The sequence below is a fragment of the Thermobia domestica genome, chromosome 13, assembly GCF_964235325.1.
Source record: "Thermobia domestica chromosome 13, izTheDome1.hap1.1, whole genome shotgun sequence".
NCBI classification, from domain to species: domain Eukaryota; kingdom Metazoa; phylum Arthropoda; class Insecta; order Zygentoma; family Lepismatidae; genus Thermobia; species Thermobia domestica.
In genome coordinates, this window is record NC_137466.1 from 34,097,356 (window position 1) to 34,117,721 (window position 20,366).

Below are 20,366 nucleotides of genomic sequence, written 5' to 3' on the forward strand. Positions count from 1 at the left end.
GGCTTAGTTAAGCCGAGCCGAGCTAAGCTTGTTATAAAAAAATCTCTTGTAGTCTCGCTATCGAGACGAGACGAGATGCGAACAATGTCTCTTCTCGTGAGCAAGACTAAAAGTATTCCATATTACTGCTTAGCTTACATTTCTCACGGCTTTCGCTTTCCAGTGTAATCAGCCCATGATTTCAACACGAGTTAAAACGAGCGAGCCACTTAACAAACTCGACTCGACTCGAAACTCGACGCCAAAAACAGTGAATCGGTTCGGAACTCGACTCGAGAATATTACTTTTGACTCGACTCGAAACTCGACTTGGATTCGAGTCGAGTTTTAGCTTGACTCGTGCCCATCCCTATGCGTTAGAAAAAATGGTTGCTTATTATTATTCTGCTAAACTAATTATATAATAATAACAATGTTGCTATGAAAAATTAAAAATACAGAATATAGAGAAACATTACACTACAATTGACGAAATGAGAATACATGAACTGGGGGTGAATCAAAACTGCCAATAACTTTAAAATCGATACATGCTTTTTAAAGCTAGTTGTTCCTCTATAATCAACGGGACTTTAGGATATGCAAACTGATCTAAAAGAACCCTAATATTACATACCATCAACATTACATCAATAAAGTAGGCCTGCTCATCAGAACACCGTTTATTCATATTAAACCCTTACTGAATGTCGTTCATTAATGCACCCTAATTGTTGATAAATATTTCCCGCCGGGGCACCACTTTACTTTTAAATTCTGTTCAGCAGTGGCGTACTTACGATTTTGTTTCGGCGGGGCTTTGCCTGAAAATGTGAAAAGAAAATGCTGCAACGAGCCTGGGAGAAACTGTATTTGGAAAGAGAGGAATTAATCCCTCATACTAAATTTATGATTATTAATTAATTTAGTAGGGATTAATTTAGTAATCATCGCAGCAAATCTATGTGACACCATATAAGTTACAAAGTTGCTCACTAAGTGGAACGACATACATTTGGATGTTTATAAAGGAATTGTCTTTTCTGTTATATGTACAATTCGCACATTTCATTGTTTATATTAATTGTTTTATTGTATTATTTAATGAATATGATGATCTGAAGCCAGCCGACAAGGGAAGTTTGGGAGAAAGCACTCGCCTGCAGAGAAATAAGCATGTCATTTGAAGGACCAATTCATGCTGATTACAACAGGTAATAAAACAAAACCCCTGTACGTTGAGAACTGTTCGAGATACTCAGCTTGGAAGTTTATATGAGAAAATGAGTGGATGCACGTTTCAATGCATTAAGTATTCTCTCCCTTGGCGAAGCCCGATGGTTTGAACTTGCTATTGCTTGATCACTGAGGTCCATTCACAGACAAATTGTATATACATTACAAGTGGCATTACGGATGGCAAAGATACCAAAGAATTGCACACGATTTGTGCAACCATTTGATATGTTTTGATTCCGATCAATCAAAGATTATGGCAGGAGATGAAACTTCTTCATCTGGACGTTATAATGTACCAACGAAACAATCAAATAAAGTTCGTGTCCATACGAATCACTTCCGATCACCGCGATACATTGGATTGTTTCAGTTTGCGTTCTACAAGGCAGGTTACGAACAAATTACACTAGTTAACAAAGGTTTTGTTACATAAAAGGAAATACCTGTTCTTAAAGGAACTTTTTGCGCTGAATTCGAATATGCACTCGGTTTTTCTCCATCACGTACGATTTTCCCGTAACAGAGGGATTTTCGGGAAAATCCCTCAAAAATTTCCCTTTTCGTTTATTTGACACCCCAAGATCTTGTCCCCTTGCATATGCTAACATAGAAATTATACCTAAGTATACTTTGATTCATATTTAACAAACCCTCCAAGTTTCGTAATAATCGCTTTATTCTTTCTAGAGAAATAAATATGTTTGTATGTATACTGTGTGTACTGTTTATTGCACCTTATAGTAATGCTTTCAGATCTCTTAAGTTGAGGTAAAACGTTTTGCTTTATTACCACAAACACATATATAAAATATAATACAATATAATTTACAAGTGTGACAATTTACAATAAACAATAATACAAATGTACCAAAAGGTCATGAAAAGACAATCAAAACTATCACAATATATGAAACTTCCATTGGGTTACAAAAACGTACACTACTTCCTTCTTTTGTAAGAAATGTTGCATTCTCTAACAGGACCTCAACAATAGTCCACCATCATTGAAGGGTCCCATCGTCCCTGGTACCTTTTCTCCATTGCCATTATATCTTGGTAGAATCTTTTCCCCTGTTCGTCGCTGAGAGCACCTAGGTTAGCAGGAAAGAAGCTGAGGTGGGAGTGCAAAAAGTGGATTTTTAAAGACATCCTACAACCCAACTCTTTGTATTTCTGTATCATGTCCTGTACGATTTCTGTGTAACTCTCAGCTTTGTTATTGCCCAGAAAGTTGCGCACAACACACTTAAATGCTGTCCAGGCAGCTAGCTCAGCACTGTTTAACTTGCTGTCAAAGCTATCATCAAGCATTAATTTCCTAATTTGGGGACCAATAAACACTCCCGCTGAAATCTTAGCATCACTCAGGTTAGGAGGGAACTTATCTCGCAAATACTTGAAACCTTCACCAGATGTGTCCATGGCTTTGACAAAGTTTTTCATAAGTCCTAACTTGATATGAAGTGGCGGTAGTAATATCTTATTAGGATCTACCAAAGGAGCGTATTTGACGTTGCATTCTCCAGGTACGTAATTCACTCTAGGTTCCCATTCCTTCACTTCATAATGTTTGTCATCAGCTCGGCTATCCCATAAACATAAAAAACATTGGTACTTCGTGTAACCGCACTGCAGTCCTAATAAAATACCAACTACCTTGAGATCACAACATATTTGCCAACAATGGTCCTTGTAATTTATAAGATTTAGCAAAGTTGACATGGTGTCATAGGATTCCTTAATCTTCACTGAGTGCGCAAGTGGTATAGAAGGTTTTTTATTTCCATTATGTAAAAGGACAGCTTTAAGGCTGACCTTTGACGTGTCGGTAAATAACCTCCATTCTTCTGGAACGTAAGGAATTCCTAGCTCCGCCATCAACCCATTTATATCCGTACATACGCACACATTATCTTGCATTGAGAAATAGCTTGAAAATTGAACATGCCTTTTCCTGTACACTGATATGTTCGTTTCTGCATCCAATAAGTTCCACTGCTGGAGCCCTGATCCCAAAGTTCCGCCTCTTGTTTTGTCAGGTGCAAGTCACGGACTAGGTCATTAAGTTCACATTGCCGGATGAAATGTGGCTCGCGAACACAGTCAGGGATGAACGTTCGATCCTTGGATGTACATGTTGATGTCGATGTTTTATCAAGGTCATGATCATCATCAGAGTCTTTTGGCCATATCTCTTCCCAGTTGGTAGGGGGCTCGGGAAGTGGAAGTTCATCCCCGTGCGGAATAGGTCTAATTACGGATTTAACGTTGGGATAACTTATTGTGTATTTGCTTTTTTTTAGAATGTCGATTAATTACTGTGAGACAAAAATAACAATCATCCAGATGGTTGGTGGGTTCTCTCCACACCATTGGTACAGCAAATTTCATGAACCTCCGTTTCCCTTTGGCCCATGCAAGTAAAGTGACGTAGCACGACGCACAAATTATGTTGGGTGCCCAAGTTTTGTCCTGATCTCCCACACGACATCCGAAATATATATTTTATAATATGCTAGTTTCACCGATGGCGTAATGGATCTACACTGTCCTTTAACTACAAACTGGCCACACACATAACAAAAACTATTTGGTGAGTTAACACACGAACGCCGTCCTCTTGACGCCATTGTACTGATTACAAACTAAACTTCTGGTCTTAGTTGGGTATAATGCCGTTAAGATCAAACATGAAAGCACTCTTAGCAGCAAAGACAACTTTGAAAGTGAAGTAGTGTTAAACCACATGTCAATATAAAAATGTACAAAACTCCCTCACCAGGTGTCAAGAACACAAGAAAGAAAGAAATGCGCGGGGCGAGGGGGGAAACGACACCGTAGTGGAAAATTCAGACTGCATTAGTTCATTGTTGTCAACAATGAGTCTGTATTCCATTCTTTCTTTCTTTTGCATTCTGTTACATTTGATAACAAATATTGATAACCATTTCATGAACAAAACGAAAAAACTTGGAGAATTGTATATATATGTATTAAGATATACATATACTGTATGTTTAAAAAAATATATACGTTCGAAGTACATTCTATTTTTATACACGTTTCTAATTTACAGAGAGCAATACAAGTGTATTGTTGACTATTGTAAATATTCATTTTTATGTCTGTGTTTGTAGTAATAAAGCAAATCGTTTTTACCCCAACTCAGGAGATCTGAAAGCATTACTATCAGGTGCAATAAACAGTGCACACAGTATACATACAAATATATTTATTTCTCTAGAAAGAACAAAGCGATTTTTACGAAACTTTTAGGGTTTATTAAATATAAATCAAGGTATACTTACGTATAATTTCTATGTTACTATATGTAAGGGGACAGGAGCTAGGGGAATAAAATATCTGAAAAAGGGAAATTTTTGAGGGAATTTCCCGAAAATCCCTCTGTTACGGGAAAACTGTACGTGATGGAGAGAAACCGAGTGCATATTCGAATTCAGCGCAAAAAGTTCCTTTAAGATCAGGTGATTTTTCTCATGTAACAAACAAAAAGTTTAAATTTGTTAACTAGTGTTATAGGCCTATAACTTTTGAATCACTTGTCGAATTTGCTTTTTGCTTTGGTTCTGCGAACTGTTCCCTTCACGTATGCAACGCAATTCCACATATAAAATGTTCATGGTGCAAGGGAGTCTTTTGCCTGCGTCATGTCTTCATAAAACAGAAAAACAACAGTGATCAATTTTCATCTCTAACCTATGATTATTGTGAACAATGTAATGACTAATTGTATCTATCAAAACCGTTAGTTATTGCAAAACACTTTTTTTTCTGTTACTTCCGATAGCTTTCAATTCGTATGTCAATATTCGTTACTAATTATGTTGTACTTAACGCGTATAAATGCGTATATCCTCATTTTCTCATATAAACTTCCAAGTTGAATATCTCGAACCGTTCTCAACCGTACAGGAATTTTATTAGCTTGTTGTAATCAACATGAATTGGGGCTTTAAATGGCATGCTTAGTTTCTCTGTAGCCGAGTGCTTTCTCCTGAACTTCCCTTGTGAGGGACAGCCAGCAGTGCTTTTTTGATGGAACTTTCAAGAGCTGCTCGAAACAATTTGCGCAGTTGTACACAGTTCATGCTGACATAGGGAGTTCAAGTGAGAATATATAAATCGTACCAATTTTGTACGCACCGCTCCTTGACAAAATTGAAAGTACACTCATGTCCAAAATTATTGTCGCATATCTCTAACTGTCTTCTTGTAAGAATATAATTTGATAATTTTGTAGAGTACTTTTAATACTGATATTATGTGTATAATCAGGAAATGTATATTTGTGGTAAATTTTATAGGAAAAGAATTATAAATACGAAAATTATAATGAGTAAAATAAAATGTAAATAAATGGACAAGAAAATTTTATTTTCGTTTTATTGTTCTTATTTACTGCTCTTTTGACATGAAATTTACCACATACTTGTCTTTGCCGATTATACACATACTAACATTATAAGAAATACCGGGCGAATTCGTTATCAAATTATATTACTAGAACAACATATTTATAGTCATGCGACAATAATTTTAGACATGAGTGTACATACAAAGACCTGTTTACCTTTGTTAGGTGTTGGTCTGAACAACACGATCCTAAGGTTCATCTAGTTTCTTTCATGCTTCTTGGCGTCCGGTAATGTTACGTCTAGCAACTTTCTCTCAGGCTCGTGGCAGTCAGCACCTTGATATTGGCAATCAGCGCCAGTCGTGGCAATCAGCACCAATAATTGACTGTGGCAGTCAGCGCCCGTGGCAGTCAGCACCCCACCCGGGAAAAGGCGAACAGTGCAGGAATTGTCGATCACTGATATCGTTCATGCTCCATTGCTCCATTCTGAGAAATTCACTTACAGGAAAGAAACATTTGTTTCCGAAAAAAAAATATACATATATTGTAGTTACTCATCCGAAATGTAACGCGAAAAAGTAATACAAACTAGGTACGTTGCTTAAAAGTTTGTAACGCGTTGCCGTTACAGTTACTTTGGAAAAAATGTAACGCGTTACTAGGAAACGTTAGTTAAAAAGTAACGCGTTACTTGCGTTACGTTACTTCTCAAGACTGACTTATAGCAATATATATATATATATATATATTCATTGTTATTTCTAACGTACGAGTCTATATTTGAATTAACCAAAATACAAGCTCCATACTGTAATTTATTTATTGGAGAGGAAAGAAATAAAAAATACTTTCAGAAGAAACTCACACACACACACACAAAATTGTAATAATAATTGACTGATTAGAACTCACTCCCGTCAGTAGAAATATTTTTATGTATTATGTTTGGAAGTACTTTTTGTACACGAACATAATTTAGTGAAATTGGGGAGTTTGTATGCATCTGAATTGTCAAAGCACAACAAAAACTGTTTAGTGTACACCTATCATATATATCATTACAAAACGATGTGAGATCGTTATGGAACTATAAAAGCTGTAAGTGCTATTTGAATTCCTAAAAAGTTCCTAGCAGTATAGGTCATTCACAGCTTCAGCCATTTTTTTTTTTTTTTTAATTAAATGTTCCATGTTTAGCCTATGAGTTTCCATCATAGCTATTCTTGAATTTTTAGTCCAGTTTGTAAGATCTCAGTTAAAGAAAATTTCGAATCCTAGATGAACATCGGAAATTCCATTCTATGTATTTAAATTTTAGACCTACGTTCGTCACATTGAATTACCTCCTAAGCGGTTGTGACGTGTTGATACGGCACGCGGTAAACGAAGTACAATGTGTTTGAAGTGTAAACGTGACGTTTGAGTAAATTCTACCTGAGAACAGAGGTAAAAGTGAGAGGGAACGCAGGGAACGACGTCCCCCATCTCGAAAAAATATGTACGGCGTTCTGGCAAAGATAGGCAAACAATTACAATGGGCAAAGATAGGCAGGGGGAACGACGGACATCATGCCGCTATTACCGTCCCCCCACCTTTTCAGATGCGCTTTTACCCCTGCCTGACAAGCAGAGTATTTATTTAAAAGTAACGTTAATTTGTAAACTTTTAAAATTTAAATAGAATGAGAGAGATAGCGTATAAATTTAAATACCCATTGCGAGATCTCTAGTCAGTGTGTGAATTAGATAATTTATATTGGGGGGGATAAAATTAGGCCACAGAACTTAATCTGAATATGCAATAATTCAAAATGAGACAATAATGCCTTACCCTCCACTATGGGCATATCTGGCAAGTTAAAATTGGGGGATGGGGACGACTAGAATGCTACTAGACCCCAACTAAATTTAAGTCAAAATTATCAGTAAATGGTACACCTTGTCTCAAAAAGGTTGAGCGCATTCTTTACTGGTGTTTTGAGGCAATAATTTTCTAAGTCCAGCTTCGGGTATCTTCGGGAAAAAGTAAGCCAGGTTCGAACCTCCAAGCCAGCCTTTGCAATCGGGAAAAAGTTTGCAGATGTGTTTTTCTTCTTTTAAATATAATGAGACTTGTTACCAAGTGTTAAAAAAAAGCAACATTGATTGAAATACTTAATGATACAATATTTCGAAACCTTTTTTTTCAATCTCAGCACATGCTTGTTTGTCATTTAGCTCTCCATACGTAATGGAACATTTAAATACGTTATCGAATCTTTCCATATGTAAAAGAATGCTCAAAGTTAAGAAATAGAACATAATTATCGCCTGAGTACTAAAATAAAAGTCAAAGTAGAACAGAAACGGCGTTTGTAATGGATATGAATGTCATAATTATCTTGAGATCCGTTATACATCGCTAGAAGGTTGTGTTAGCTCATTGGTAAGCTGTCGGATTTCAAATCATAAGGTTGAGGGTTCGAATCCCGTCTAGGCTAATCCTTTTTTTAAAATTATATTTTCCGCAATGCATGAAAAATTATATAAAATAATTACATTAGAATACATAAGTTGTGTATATATAACATAATCATTGCAGAACATAGTAATTATTATGTTTAAAATATAACATCTGAGATAATTTTCACAGTAGGTCGGTATTATATATGAGGATGTGAATACAAGTTAAGAAACTCGTTCAATAGCAATAAATAAATCATGTAGTGTATTTATTTGCAGCTATTTGTCATATAGAGGGTAATTCTCAACATTCATAATACAGAATGTCATTTATGTTCTTGAAAAGTTATTGGATGCATAAACAGAAGGTATAAACAGAGAATCCAAAGTCGGAACGCTCGCAAAAAAAATTCATGAACCCCAAAGGTCACGTGAGCAGACTGGAATTGTCCTTATGAAGCATGCCACAGCAGAAAGTCTTTCCATAGATTTTCAATTCAATTCCTGATATATGCTTTTGCAATGTGGAGGTGGTGATGCCTTGAGTCGCCCTCTCTCGCTCGCTCGCTCGCTCACTCTCTATTTATACAGAATATAAAAGTGGATTTATGTGTGTATTTCAGCATAATTCTGATATATCTAGAGCAATTTTAACTATATTTCTTACAGTCTGGAAAAAGAGTACTGTCGGGATACATATCAAAAATGCTAGAAACGGGTCGATATTAGTATCGAATCTATAGTTTCGTGGTCGCTTAGGTGAATAGTTCTACTTTCAATTCAAGTCCAATTAAGCTTCCATTAGCACCCAGGGTGGTTACGTAGCGACATAAAGATATCGAAATCATTCGATATTAGAATCGAATCGTAAGTTTTCAGCGCCGCTAACAGTGCAGCATTTCCCATTAGTCCACATTAGTCCACATTTCACATTAGTCCCATTGCCTAGAGGGCAACATATTTGCAGAGTGCAAAGTTTAAAACTTGAATAATATTTTAATTTTTTCCGTATGAAAAAGTTATAAATCAAGACCAAATATACTATTTCACGAACAATCCTCTTTTACTATTTTAATATGTTTAATAATAGCATAAGAAATCTAATAGTAATTCAGAACATGTTTCACAGTTGTTATTTTTTGTTACATAGTTGTAGCTGTAGCATGTAGTGAGTGGAATTTAACTGTAATAAATTCAATAATTAACCATATTCGAATTAAGTTTTATTTTTAAGTTCGGGATGAAGGGGCGGAGAAATATGTAGTTATTGGGGGCACCGAGCTTTTCTACATTTTACTTTCAAGATCTCCATTTTTCTTTTGTCATTTGTTCTTAATAAAAAAAGTTCAGTCACTTTTGGATTGTCATAGGATAGTAGGAGTTGGATTTTGGGATGCAGCCTGTGAGATTCTAGAGGAGCTAACTGCTTGAAAAAATATTTTTGAATCATCTGTAACATATGAAATAAGGATATGCATCATAAAAAATTGAAAGTAACTATGTCTGCGTAATCATCACGGTCAAATTGCAAAGTCAAATGAATTGACGTTTGGTATATAATCAGGCTCCAATCCCAACTGGGAAGTTATCATACGCGTGTCACTTTCATTATAATACATATCCTTAGGGGGAGTAGAAGTCCGAATTTTTGCGAAAAATTTAGTATCTCACAAGCCGTTCAACTGAGAGCTGAAATTCAGCTTATAACTCTTTATTAAAAATAAAGAGAATATGTCCTGGCATTTTTTAAAATTATCTTTTATGAGCGGGGGGACGGGGGTGCATTTTCTATATATTGGAAATTGGTAGTGGGTTGATTTGTAAAAATAATCGAAAACGATTGATATTAGTTGAGAAACAGATTGAGTAATGCAAACTAAAGTTCTTTTTGAATTTTATACCCATTGCTTTCTATTTATAATTGCTGAAGCTGGTGTTTAATATATGGAGCGTTCCGAGCATAAGGCAATCAAGCCATCAAGTTAGAGAAAAATGGCCATAAAATTTGTAGTCTAAACTTAATTACATGGGCATTTTCAATTAGTACGGCGTGCTTAATTATATAGAAAATTAGTTTCTCTCTCTCTCTTTTTTTTTTTTTTTTTTTTTTTTTTTTTTTTTTTTTTTTTACGTTGGTCTACTTTTCCTTGATTTGAAACTTTCAAACTTCACCCTATTTTCTACTGAAATGTGTCTGTAAGGCAACAAAGAAATAATTACATATGATAAATTTAAATTCATTTTAATTCGGAAGATGAGAAACACTTTGCCATTATACAATATCGTAAAGGTCAGACCCACCAGTATTGTAACAGAGAGGTGCTTGAGCCATTAACGGTAGAAATTCAAACTCCGATAAGTGATAATTTCACAGTCTTGTTTTATTACAAGTGTAACCTCTTTAGTCAATGGAGAGCAGGAGCGGATCCAGGACCGACTTCTGGGAGGGGCGGTGGGTTGTCATACTGCTACTTTTAAGGGCTTCAAACTTTGGGATGGGTTTTATTTATATATGTAAAATAAGAAAGTTTCCTCTTCTGGGGGGTGATCGCCCCGATCGCCCCCCTGGATCCGCCCCTGATGGAGAGGAGGACGTGGGCCATCGGTCAGAGTTGATGTCGATGGATTTTGGTGGGTCGGAGTTGGTCACAATGGTTCAGAGTGGTTCATAGTTGGTGGTGGGTCAGAGTGGATCACGATGGTTGATGGATCAGAGTGGGCCAATGGGGCATTTGGGTGGTGGGTGACAGTGGGTCATGATGGGTCGTGGATCAAATTTTCATTGACCCACACCATCTCTGGTTAAAATTGTACTAAAGATAAGAGGCACCGAAGATGCATGTCGGTTATTATGCTCAAATTTTGCTCATGGATAGTACTCCACCAGGAAGCAATAAATCTGAAATGGTTCACGGTATCACCTTCTAGAACTCGAGATGTAGGGGTTTGTCTGATTGGCTAAATTAAGACGTCAATGATTTATCCTTCAACAACCAAGCTTTTTATGATCGTTTCCGTGGGGAAGTCAGAAGAACACGTGCCTAGTAATCGTAATATTGATATTAATAGTTTGCGTCCACCCCGGGTATTTTTTTTTTTTTTTGATTCACCTAAATATAAACAAATCACACATATAGGCATTTTGACATATTTTGGGAGAGTAATTTTGTGGTTCGTTGGCGTTTCATCGCGTCTCTGCTGCTGGTAGTAAAGTTTTCAAAATGGAACTTGGGCCACCACGGATCGTCGCTGCGGGGCCACCAATTTCTGGCGAGAGGTCAATAGTTGATCATCTGTAGTTCACCGACGCAACAGCTTAGAGTAATGAACGATGTCTTTGCCTTGTAGAGTTCATGACTACCGACGTCGGCAGTCAACTAGCTTTTAGTATTCCTTTACTAACCATCTATTGTTCATGTTTGTACACGGTGTTGTCATAATAATAATAATAATAATAATAATAATAATAATAATAATAATAATAATAATAATAATTATTATTATTATTATTATTATTATTATTATTATTATTATTATTTGTAGTAATAGTAGTATAATTGATGATAGAATAATTATTGTCTATGTATTGTCTAGGTAGGACTACACACAGGATTTGGCTCGTTTTGGTTCGACTTGACTCTAATCCGAGTCGAGTTGGAAGATATTTTTCGCGCCGAGTCCAAGAGTAGACCTCAAAGATGTCTGTTTCGAGTCGAGTCTAGTTTCAAAGAAAAATCGTTCGTGCCCATCCCTACTAATGAGAGCTTAATCGGAGTTAAGCGAAATTGAAAGTCTCACTATTTATCTAAGCGACCCCGAAAACTATGAATCTAATATCGATCATTTTCTAGCAATCTTTTATATGTATCCCCCTCCCATTCACCATAGGTAACCCGACAGCACTCTTTTTGAAACTATAAGAAATGTGGTTAAAATTACTCTAGGCCAGTGGTTCTCAATCTAATTCCTATCACGATCCCCTTTTATCACACGCTCCTGCCAGCGACCCTTTTATAATTTGTTTTATAATAAGCTTGTGTTGGATTTTTAACATACCTATTTCTATAATAGTAGAATCCATTTTTTTGTTTATAGTGAACAGTGCCATGGAAAATCAGCGCCCGGGGCGAGAGTATAGTACGATGTCACCGTATATATGAGTGACGTCGACAGACTAGCTACGAAGCGCCACCATGGTTGGCACGAAGCTCAATAACATTTTCAAAATAAACCCTACCTTTCCTTAATTTTGAGCACATTTTATTACGTTTTTCCTTCTATTTTACACATGTGCACATGCACTTTCCTAACATGAGTAACACACTTCCTCCGAAATGTGTGGCCCCTTTTTTCGGCGCCCGGCAGTGGATACAGTAACTGTAATATCTATATTCCCAACGACGAAGGTGCTGGTTCAAGATGGATGTTAAACTCCTTCATTGAAGAGGCCATTAACGTATCCGATCTAAGCCCACAACTTCTTGACCAAATAATAGAATGATCATGCGACAAGTCTTTGCAACTGGTTTTTTGTAACGAAGACTTGGACAAGTTCTGCCTGATGAGGAGAGAAGAATATCCTGGTCTGGGCATTGCTGCTTTAAAAGTAATAATTCCATTTGCTATATCGTACTTGTGCGAAAGTGTTTTTTTTTATGGTAAACATTAAAACAAAGATAAGAAATCGCTTATCAGTTGAAAATGGCTTGATAATGTTCGTCATGAAGATTGAACCGGACATTGCTGCACTAGTGAAATTACACCATGCTTAGGTGTTTCATTAGGTTTTAATTTTAATTGTATTTCAATGTGCAGGTTTTGTTGCATGTGTATTTTTCTAGTATTTCTATATACAGTTCTTATTAGTTTTATATCATACCTCTTTGATTTAAATTCATTTTTAAACAACTCTACTAACTAACTAACTCTATGGCCTATGGAACCCGGAGGTTCAATGCCGCGTTCACAAAAGCTCAACACTGACTTCTATCCTTAGCCAATTGGATCCAGTTTCTACTTTGTATTCTTATCTCAGCGAGATCCATCTTAATATTGTCCTCCCATCTGCGCCTAGGCCTTCCTAATGGTCGTTTTCCGATTGATCTTCCAGTCAAGATTTTGAAAGCGTTTCTACTTGCTTCCATTCTAGCTACATGACCTGCCCACCTAAGCCTTCTAGACTTGACGACCCTAACAATGTTGAGTAAACCGTATAAATTATGTAGTTCCTCGTTATGAAGTTTCCGCCATTCCCCATTCCCGTTCCTCTTGGGTCCGAATATTCGTCTAAGGATCTTGTTCTCAAATACTTTCAGTCTATGTTCTTCCCTCAGATTAAGCGACCATGTTTCGCAACCATACAGAACAACAGGCATGATTATCGTTTTGTATATTTTAAGCTTCAAATTTCTCGACAGAATTCGCGACGACAAGAGACTTTGAACCGAATAGTAACACGAATTCTACACCCTTTGAAAATGTTCAGTAGACTTATTTTTTATTGTTCTTTACAGTGTGTATAAAAAATAAAAGTATGCTTATCAGAACAAAATTAAAAATAATATTTAAAAATAATATTTAAAAATAATTTCTGGTATTAGATTCTAACTATATTTATCTCTTCCGCCTATCTTCGCGATCCCCTAGGGGCCGCGACTCCCAGGTTGAGATACCCTGCTCTAGGCATACATGAGTTATGTTGGAACATACATACATACACTTTTATGTGTATAAATGCAGATAAGAGAGAGATGAGAGAGAGCGATTAAGGAATTGCCGCTTTACTTTTGCGATTCGCGAATTTCTTGTGTGACAGTTTGGGGCTAGCTAGTTTTTTGTCTTCCGATTTTCGATATGCTCTACCTAAATGCTGTAATGCGAATATTGAGAAGTTATCTGCGATGAAAGTAGCTGCAAATAAATGCATTACATAACTTATTTATTGCTATTACACGATTTTTTAAATTTGTATTCAATATTCACACATATCACACCGACGTTCTGTCAATACCTCAGATGTTATATTTTAAAGATAAGAATTACTTATGTCGTAAAATGATATGAATATATATATTCAACTGATATATACAACTGATGATATGAATATATATATTCAACTGATATATACAACTGATGAATTGTAATGTAACTATTTTACATAATTTTCATGCATTGAGGAAAGTAGAATATCATAAAAGAATTTCACCTGAACGGGTATCGAACTCACGATTTAAGCGCTCGGTGGTGTACCACTGAGCTAACATGACCGCTTTTCGGAAGCTGCTTCTGAAATATAACTGAGCTCATACGTAAATTATTTTTTTCCGTATGGAAATCACAATGACGAAACGAGAGTGTGAATACATAGTCTCGAAATATTGTATCATTAAGTATTTCAATGTTACTTTTTTCTACACTTAATACCATTTCAACATGTCTTATTATATTTAACAGAAGGAAAAACATATCTGTACATCGTTTCCCGATTACTAAGGTTGGCTTTGGAGGTTCGAACCAGCAGCTTTAGTTTACTGTTTTCCGAAGATACCCGAAGTTGGACTTCGAAAGTGTTTGTCTCAAAACAGCTATCATCATATCGCTCAATCTGTTTGGTATATGGTATATGTTTTTATTCGTGTAAAGTCAGTATAACAATTCATTCTTTAAGCAGCTTTTCGTATGTATTAATATTTCTTTATAAAAACTGTTTTTAATATTATTATTACGGCGCACCATTTTTAGATTTCTTTCGCGAGTCGTTGACCAAGTCGTTCCCCACCAGCGTTGCCAGACTCACAGCTCGGAATTATTCCAAAACCTGATCGAACTTATGCTAGATTCGGTCAAATTATGCTAGATCCTCATAATTACTAATTCAGGAGTTTAAAAAAACGAAGTTGAGATACGATAACGTAACTTAAAATACACAGAGAGCAAGAATGCATGGATAGAACTCAATACTTCACGCACCAAAATTTTAACTCAACTAAATTAATGCAGTCGTTGCCAGATTCAATGGCGTATATGTCGTATAAATGAATGCAAAGTTTTTGTTTACATATTTTGAAAGAAAATTACTTCGCAGCATAAGCGGAGTTGGGAATCGTCTGCTGGGGAGGGGGAGCAGATTTTTGGTCGGTCTCGGAGCTGTCATTTCAGGAATAAATATGATCATGAAGTCAGAAAAAAAAATGGTGAAGTTGTCAAAAAGTTGGGGGGAGAATGGCCCCCATAGCTCCGCCCATGCGTCGGAGTTAAAGGATTAGAAAACCCTGGGTGGAGCCACAAAAAAGCCCAAAGACGTTTCGAACTTACTTCGAAAAATAAGACTGCCTGTATGGTTTACCGACTGTATGAATCAATGGAAGAGGATACATTTCTGCCGTTCTTTTTCTTCCCACAACCAACTTCTTTCTCATCTCCAGGTTTTACGGCTTTTCGATAAACTTGCTGAAATTGTGCTAGATTTGGGCAGGATGCTAAAAGCAAAATGCTAGATGCTAGAGACATGCAAATTATGCTAGATCTAGCATCATTATGCTAGATCTGGCAACGCTATTCCCCACAATAGGCGTGTCGTGCAAGTAACCAATCACACGTCAGGTACTAGCTTTTACCTATTGCTTCCTTCTCACAGCTCAGAACATTGGTAACTATGGATAGACGTACAGCAGTAATTACTTTATGGAGTTGGAAGGTTATTCTGCAACTGCAGCTAGCAAGCGAGTAGGTGTCCCGGCCTCTACAGGAAGGCGATGGATTCGGAAATATGGTGCTACAGGTCAGACTGATAATTTACGATCTCCTGGTCGTCCGCATGTGTCAACCGAAGCCCAAGATGCGAGATTAGTAAACGAAGCCCGGTTAGAACCACTAAGGACGTCTAGACAGCTAAGGGAAGTTTCTCTCTTTCCTGGTAGTAAGCATACAGCTCTGCGAAGACTTCGTCATGCTGGGTTACGTGGCCGTGTTGCTGCCGTGAAGGAAAAACTCTCAGGCGACCACAAAATTTACCGTCTCGCGTTTGCACAGGCGAATGTGGGTCTCAATTGGGAAAACATAGTTTTCTCAGATGAATCCATATTCACAACATCAAAGGAGGGACGCCGTTTTGTGTATCGTCCGAGAGGCACCCGATATGACCATGGATATGTGGCTGCTTGCAATCGCAGTGGCCATGTATCTATTTTATGTTGGGGTTGGATTTCCAGTCGCGGAGCAGGACAGCTTCATAGAATTGAAGGACATCTGGACAATGCTCAGTACTTAGACATTATCAGTAATATCATGGTGCTATCTGTACGAGTATTTCAGCCTGATGGTGTAATTCAGTTCCAGCAATACCAGTCGCCAATACACACTTCCCGTGTGATTCAGGAATGGTTCGCAGGGCACCCTGAGATTGATTTAATCGACTGGCCGCTCGTGGAGCAGACCTCAATCTCATGCAAAATATGTGGGCAGAAGTGAAGCGTACTCTAAGGGAAAGTTGGCCTGAGGCAGATCCACCAAGAACTCAGGATGACCTGTGGCATCTTGTTTCCCAAGCATGGCTGGAGGTAGGGGAAGGAGATAGATTTGTCACCCATGTAATAGATTCCATGCCCAGAAGAATGGAGCGTGTAATAAATTCAGAAGGGTCTTGGACACAATATTAATGTCCCCGCCTTAACTCCCGAAAACAGCCCTTTTCAGGGCTACCTAAACGCTTCTGAAAATATTTCTAGAAGTAAACCACTCCTTGTATCCGATTTCTGTGCAATCCTACCAACAAAAGAATGATAATTAGCTGTAGGCTTTGAACTCAAGACCTCTTTATTGGCGAGTCCGTACTCTACCAGTGAGCTAACATGAACACGCAAACCCAATCTGAAGAAACACGATTTTCAATTTCTGGTATTCGATGACAATGGGTGATATCAATAAAAATAAGTAACTACTCCTGAGAAGTCCTGCTCGAGAATCGGAGTAACTACAGCTGGAGTAATCTCCTCCCTCAATTTCGTATCAATAAAACAAGCCACTACTCAGGTCTAGTCTGCTCCAGATTTATGAACGTTTACTCGCGCTTCCTCTGCACGTAGCACTGAGTCGTATCAATAAAAGAAGTGATTACTCATTTCTCCCATTCATCGCGCAGTCATTTCGTTGTTTTTAATCTATGGCGTAGTATCTTAAAAGCCATGGAAGGGGCAAGTAGCAACGATATCTTCAATCAAAGTGCATTTGTGGATATTGTAAAAGAGTTTCCAGTGGTACTTTCAAAGTCACAGCTACCAGAAAGTAAACGAAGGAAAGCCGAAACTTTGAAGGTAATTACAGTGAAATGCACCGAAATATCAAATACATCTACGACTGAGACACAAATTCAAAAGAGAATCTTTAATATTCGAGCGAGAATAAAAGAAAAATAAAAAAGAAGAAAACAATTAAAAAAAACGGGAAAGAAGAAAGTAATACTAAAACCATGGGAATGAACCTATTTGAGCTGATGGATGTTGATTGGAATCCAGCAATATCAAGATTAACACGACAAGCGCATATCACGTGTTATCCAAGGTCTTTGTAGATTGTTTGGCTTTAAGAACGAAATCAGACACTTGGCTCCTTTGTTTTCTTTTTTAAAAAGTCCAACCACCCACGTCATAAATCACGTCCATCTGATTGCGTTTTCCACACCATACGTGTCCCCTTTCGCCTTGACATAAACTAAATACATTCTCATGTATACACCCTTTCTATCAACGTTGAGTTGAGTTGATTATTAGTTTAACGTCCTTTTCAGTAGCGTGCCTATATGAAACAGAACCCACTGATTAACGTGGAATCCAAACCACATGAGCTCCTGCCGGGAATCGAACGCGGGTCTCCTATGCCAAAGCATGTACGCTAACCGCTTAGCCACGAAATAGCTCTTCCTATTAACGTATTACTCTTCAAAATACTAGGTTTCTTTAATGCCACTTGTGTATAGTCAAGTGCTCCGATAGCACCCGGAAATGTATATTGTTCTTGCCACTCTGCCTTTGCTGTTTGTATATTACGCACACTTCCGGAAACAATCCATTTTCAGGTAGTCATAGACAGTACTTTGAGCCATACCAGAATCCCCTGACATTCCGACCTGGAATCCCGGATCACTCACGTAACGCAAGAAAACCCAGGGCACCGATTTCTCTGTAAATTTGGGGGGGAGGGCATTCAGATGCAGAAGGTATATATATATCAGGATTTTAAGACAAATTGCACTCTAATTATGTCAAATATTGTATATTCATAAATACAATAGGGAGCCCACATGAGTTTTGGGGAGCCCGGGCCCCCTCAGGATCGGCGCCCTTGAAGAAAACCCGCATCTTTTCATCATTACGTAGTCCATCACCCCGAATTTCGGTTGATTCTCCTTTAAAAATGTTGTGCTAATCACTACATTTTTTTTCATAAACTTATAATGCTTTTTGTAATCTCCATTTCCAACATTTCTATGCAGTTTATAAGTTTTTCTATGTAGTAAAACAATCATACACTCTGCCATATTTCGCACGGAGTCACCTATTTAGCTTGCTCCACAAATTTGGAGAAGTTACTAGCATCACAGAGGAGTCTTTGATTTTTATTGATATCAAACGCGGAGTAGTTACTCGGCTTGAGAATAGAGGTGTGGTTACTTCAAAAGGGCAGGGCTTCTCCGAGGTCAGCCGAGGCGACTAGTGCTCAGTTCTCTTTTTATTGATACTAATGCGAGTAACTACTTTAAAATTGGGCGTAATGAGTAACTTCTCCGTTTTATTGATATCACCCATATGATGCTGATATACTTGGCAAATGTTGTATTCAACTTGGGATATTCCGCAACACACACACACACACACATAAACAAAGCGAAAGAGAGAGAGAGAGAGAGAGATGAATATACAAAAGCATATTCAACGTATTCGAACGAGACTCTAAGTAACCACATTCCGTTCTAAAGAGAATTTGTGTTTCTTCCCGTGACGTTAAGGGGATCGGGAAAAGTTATGTGTCTTGAAGCAGGATACGACTTTGGATACTCTGTTTATACACTTTCTATATCCGTAGGAATATATTGTATTTCACGAATGTAAATGACATGCTGTAATGAGAATATTGATATCATTCATGAGAATATTTGTCATACATCTGTATGACAAATAGATGCAAATAAATACACTACATAACTTATTTATTGCTATTAAATGATTTTCCTAACTTGTATTTACATCCTCATATATAATACCGACCTACTATGAAAATTATCTCAGATGTTATATTTTAAACATAATAATTACTATGTTCTGCAATGATTATGTTATATATACACAACTTATGTATTCTAATGTAATTATTTTATATAATTTTTCATGCATTGCGGAAAATATAATTTTAAAAAAAGGATTAGCCTAGACGGGATTCGAACCCTCAACCTTATGATTTGAAATCCGACAGCTTACCAATGGGCTAACACAACCTTCTAGCGATGTATAACGGATCTCAAGATAATTATGACATTCATATCCATTACAAACGCTGTTTCTGTTCTACTTTGACTTTTATTTTAGTACTCAGGCGATAATTATGTTCTATTTCTTAACTTTGAGCATTCTTTTACATATGGAAAGATTCGTTAACGTATTTAAATGTTCCATTACGTATGGAGAGCTAAATGACAAACAAGCATGTGCTGAGATTGAAAAAAAAGGTTTCGAAATATTGTATCATTAAGTATTTCAATCAATGTTGCTTTTTTAAACACTTGGTAACAAGTCTTATTATATTTATTTAAAAGAAGAAAAACACATCTGCAAACTTTTTGCCGATTGCAAAGGCTGGCTTGGAGGTTCGAACCTGGCTTACTTTTTCCCGAAGATACCCGAAGCTGGACTTAGAAAATTTTTGCCTCAAAACACCAATAAAGAATGCGCTCAACCTTTTTGAGACAAGGTGTACTTAGATATACCTATATCATCCTATTTATTAATTCTCACCAAAATAACTATATAATGCAAGTGTAAATACAATTCTGCTAATATGTGCTTACAAAATGATATAATTTTCTTCCAGGGTACGACTGGACATTGCTTCCGGTAACACAGAAATCATCAGCAAAGCGGAAGCCTCATATCAAACGGCCGATGAATGCGTTCATGGTTTGGGCGCAAGCAGCTCGGCGGAAACTAGCTGACCAATATCCCCAGCTGCACAACGCCGAGCTGAGCAAGACTCTGGGAAAGTTATGGAGGTAGGTGAGGAATTTCGCTTCTCATATACTTATTATCTTACACGTGAGCATTATCATCATTAGTATATT

At 37.1% G+C, this 20,366-nt stretch overlaps 1 protein-coding gene across 3 annotated transcripts in view; it reads left to right on the plus strand.

Moving 5' to 3' along the window:
* LOC145668088 (gustatory and odorant receptor 24-like) overlaps positions 1-20,366 on the plus strand; it is a 149,136-nt gene that overhangs the window by 87,079 nt on the left and 41,691 nt on the right. For all 3 annotated transcript variants that reach the window (XR_014127970.1, XM_081735602.1, XM_081735603.1), the window contains exon 3: positions 20,120-20,297. Coding sequence is in view for 2 of the 3 variants with exons in the window: in XM_081735602.1 (XP_081591728.1) it covers positions 20,292-20,297 (6 nt within the window). In the remaining variant the exon portion in view is untranslated. The remainder of the gene's footprint in view (positions 1-20,119; positions 20,298-20,366) is intronic.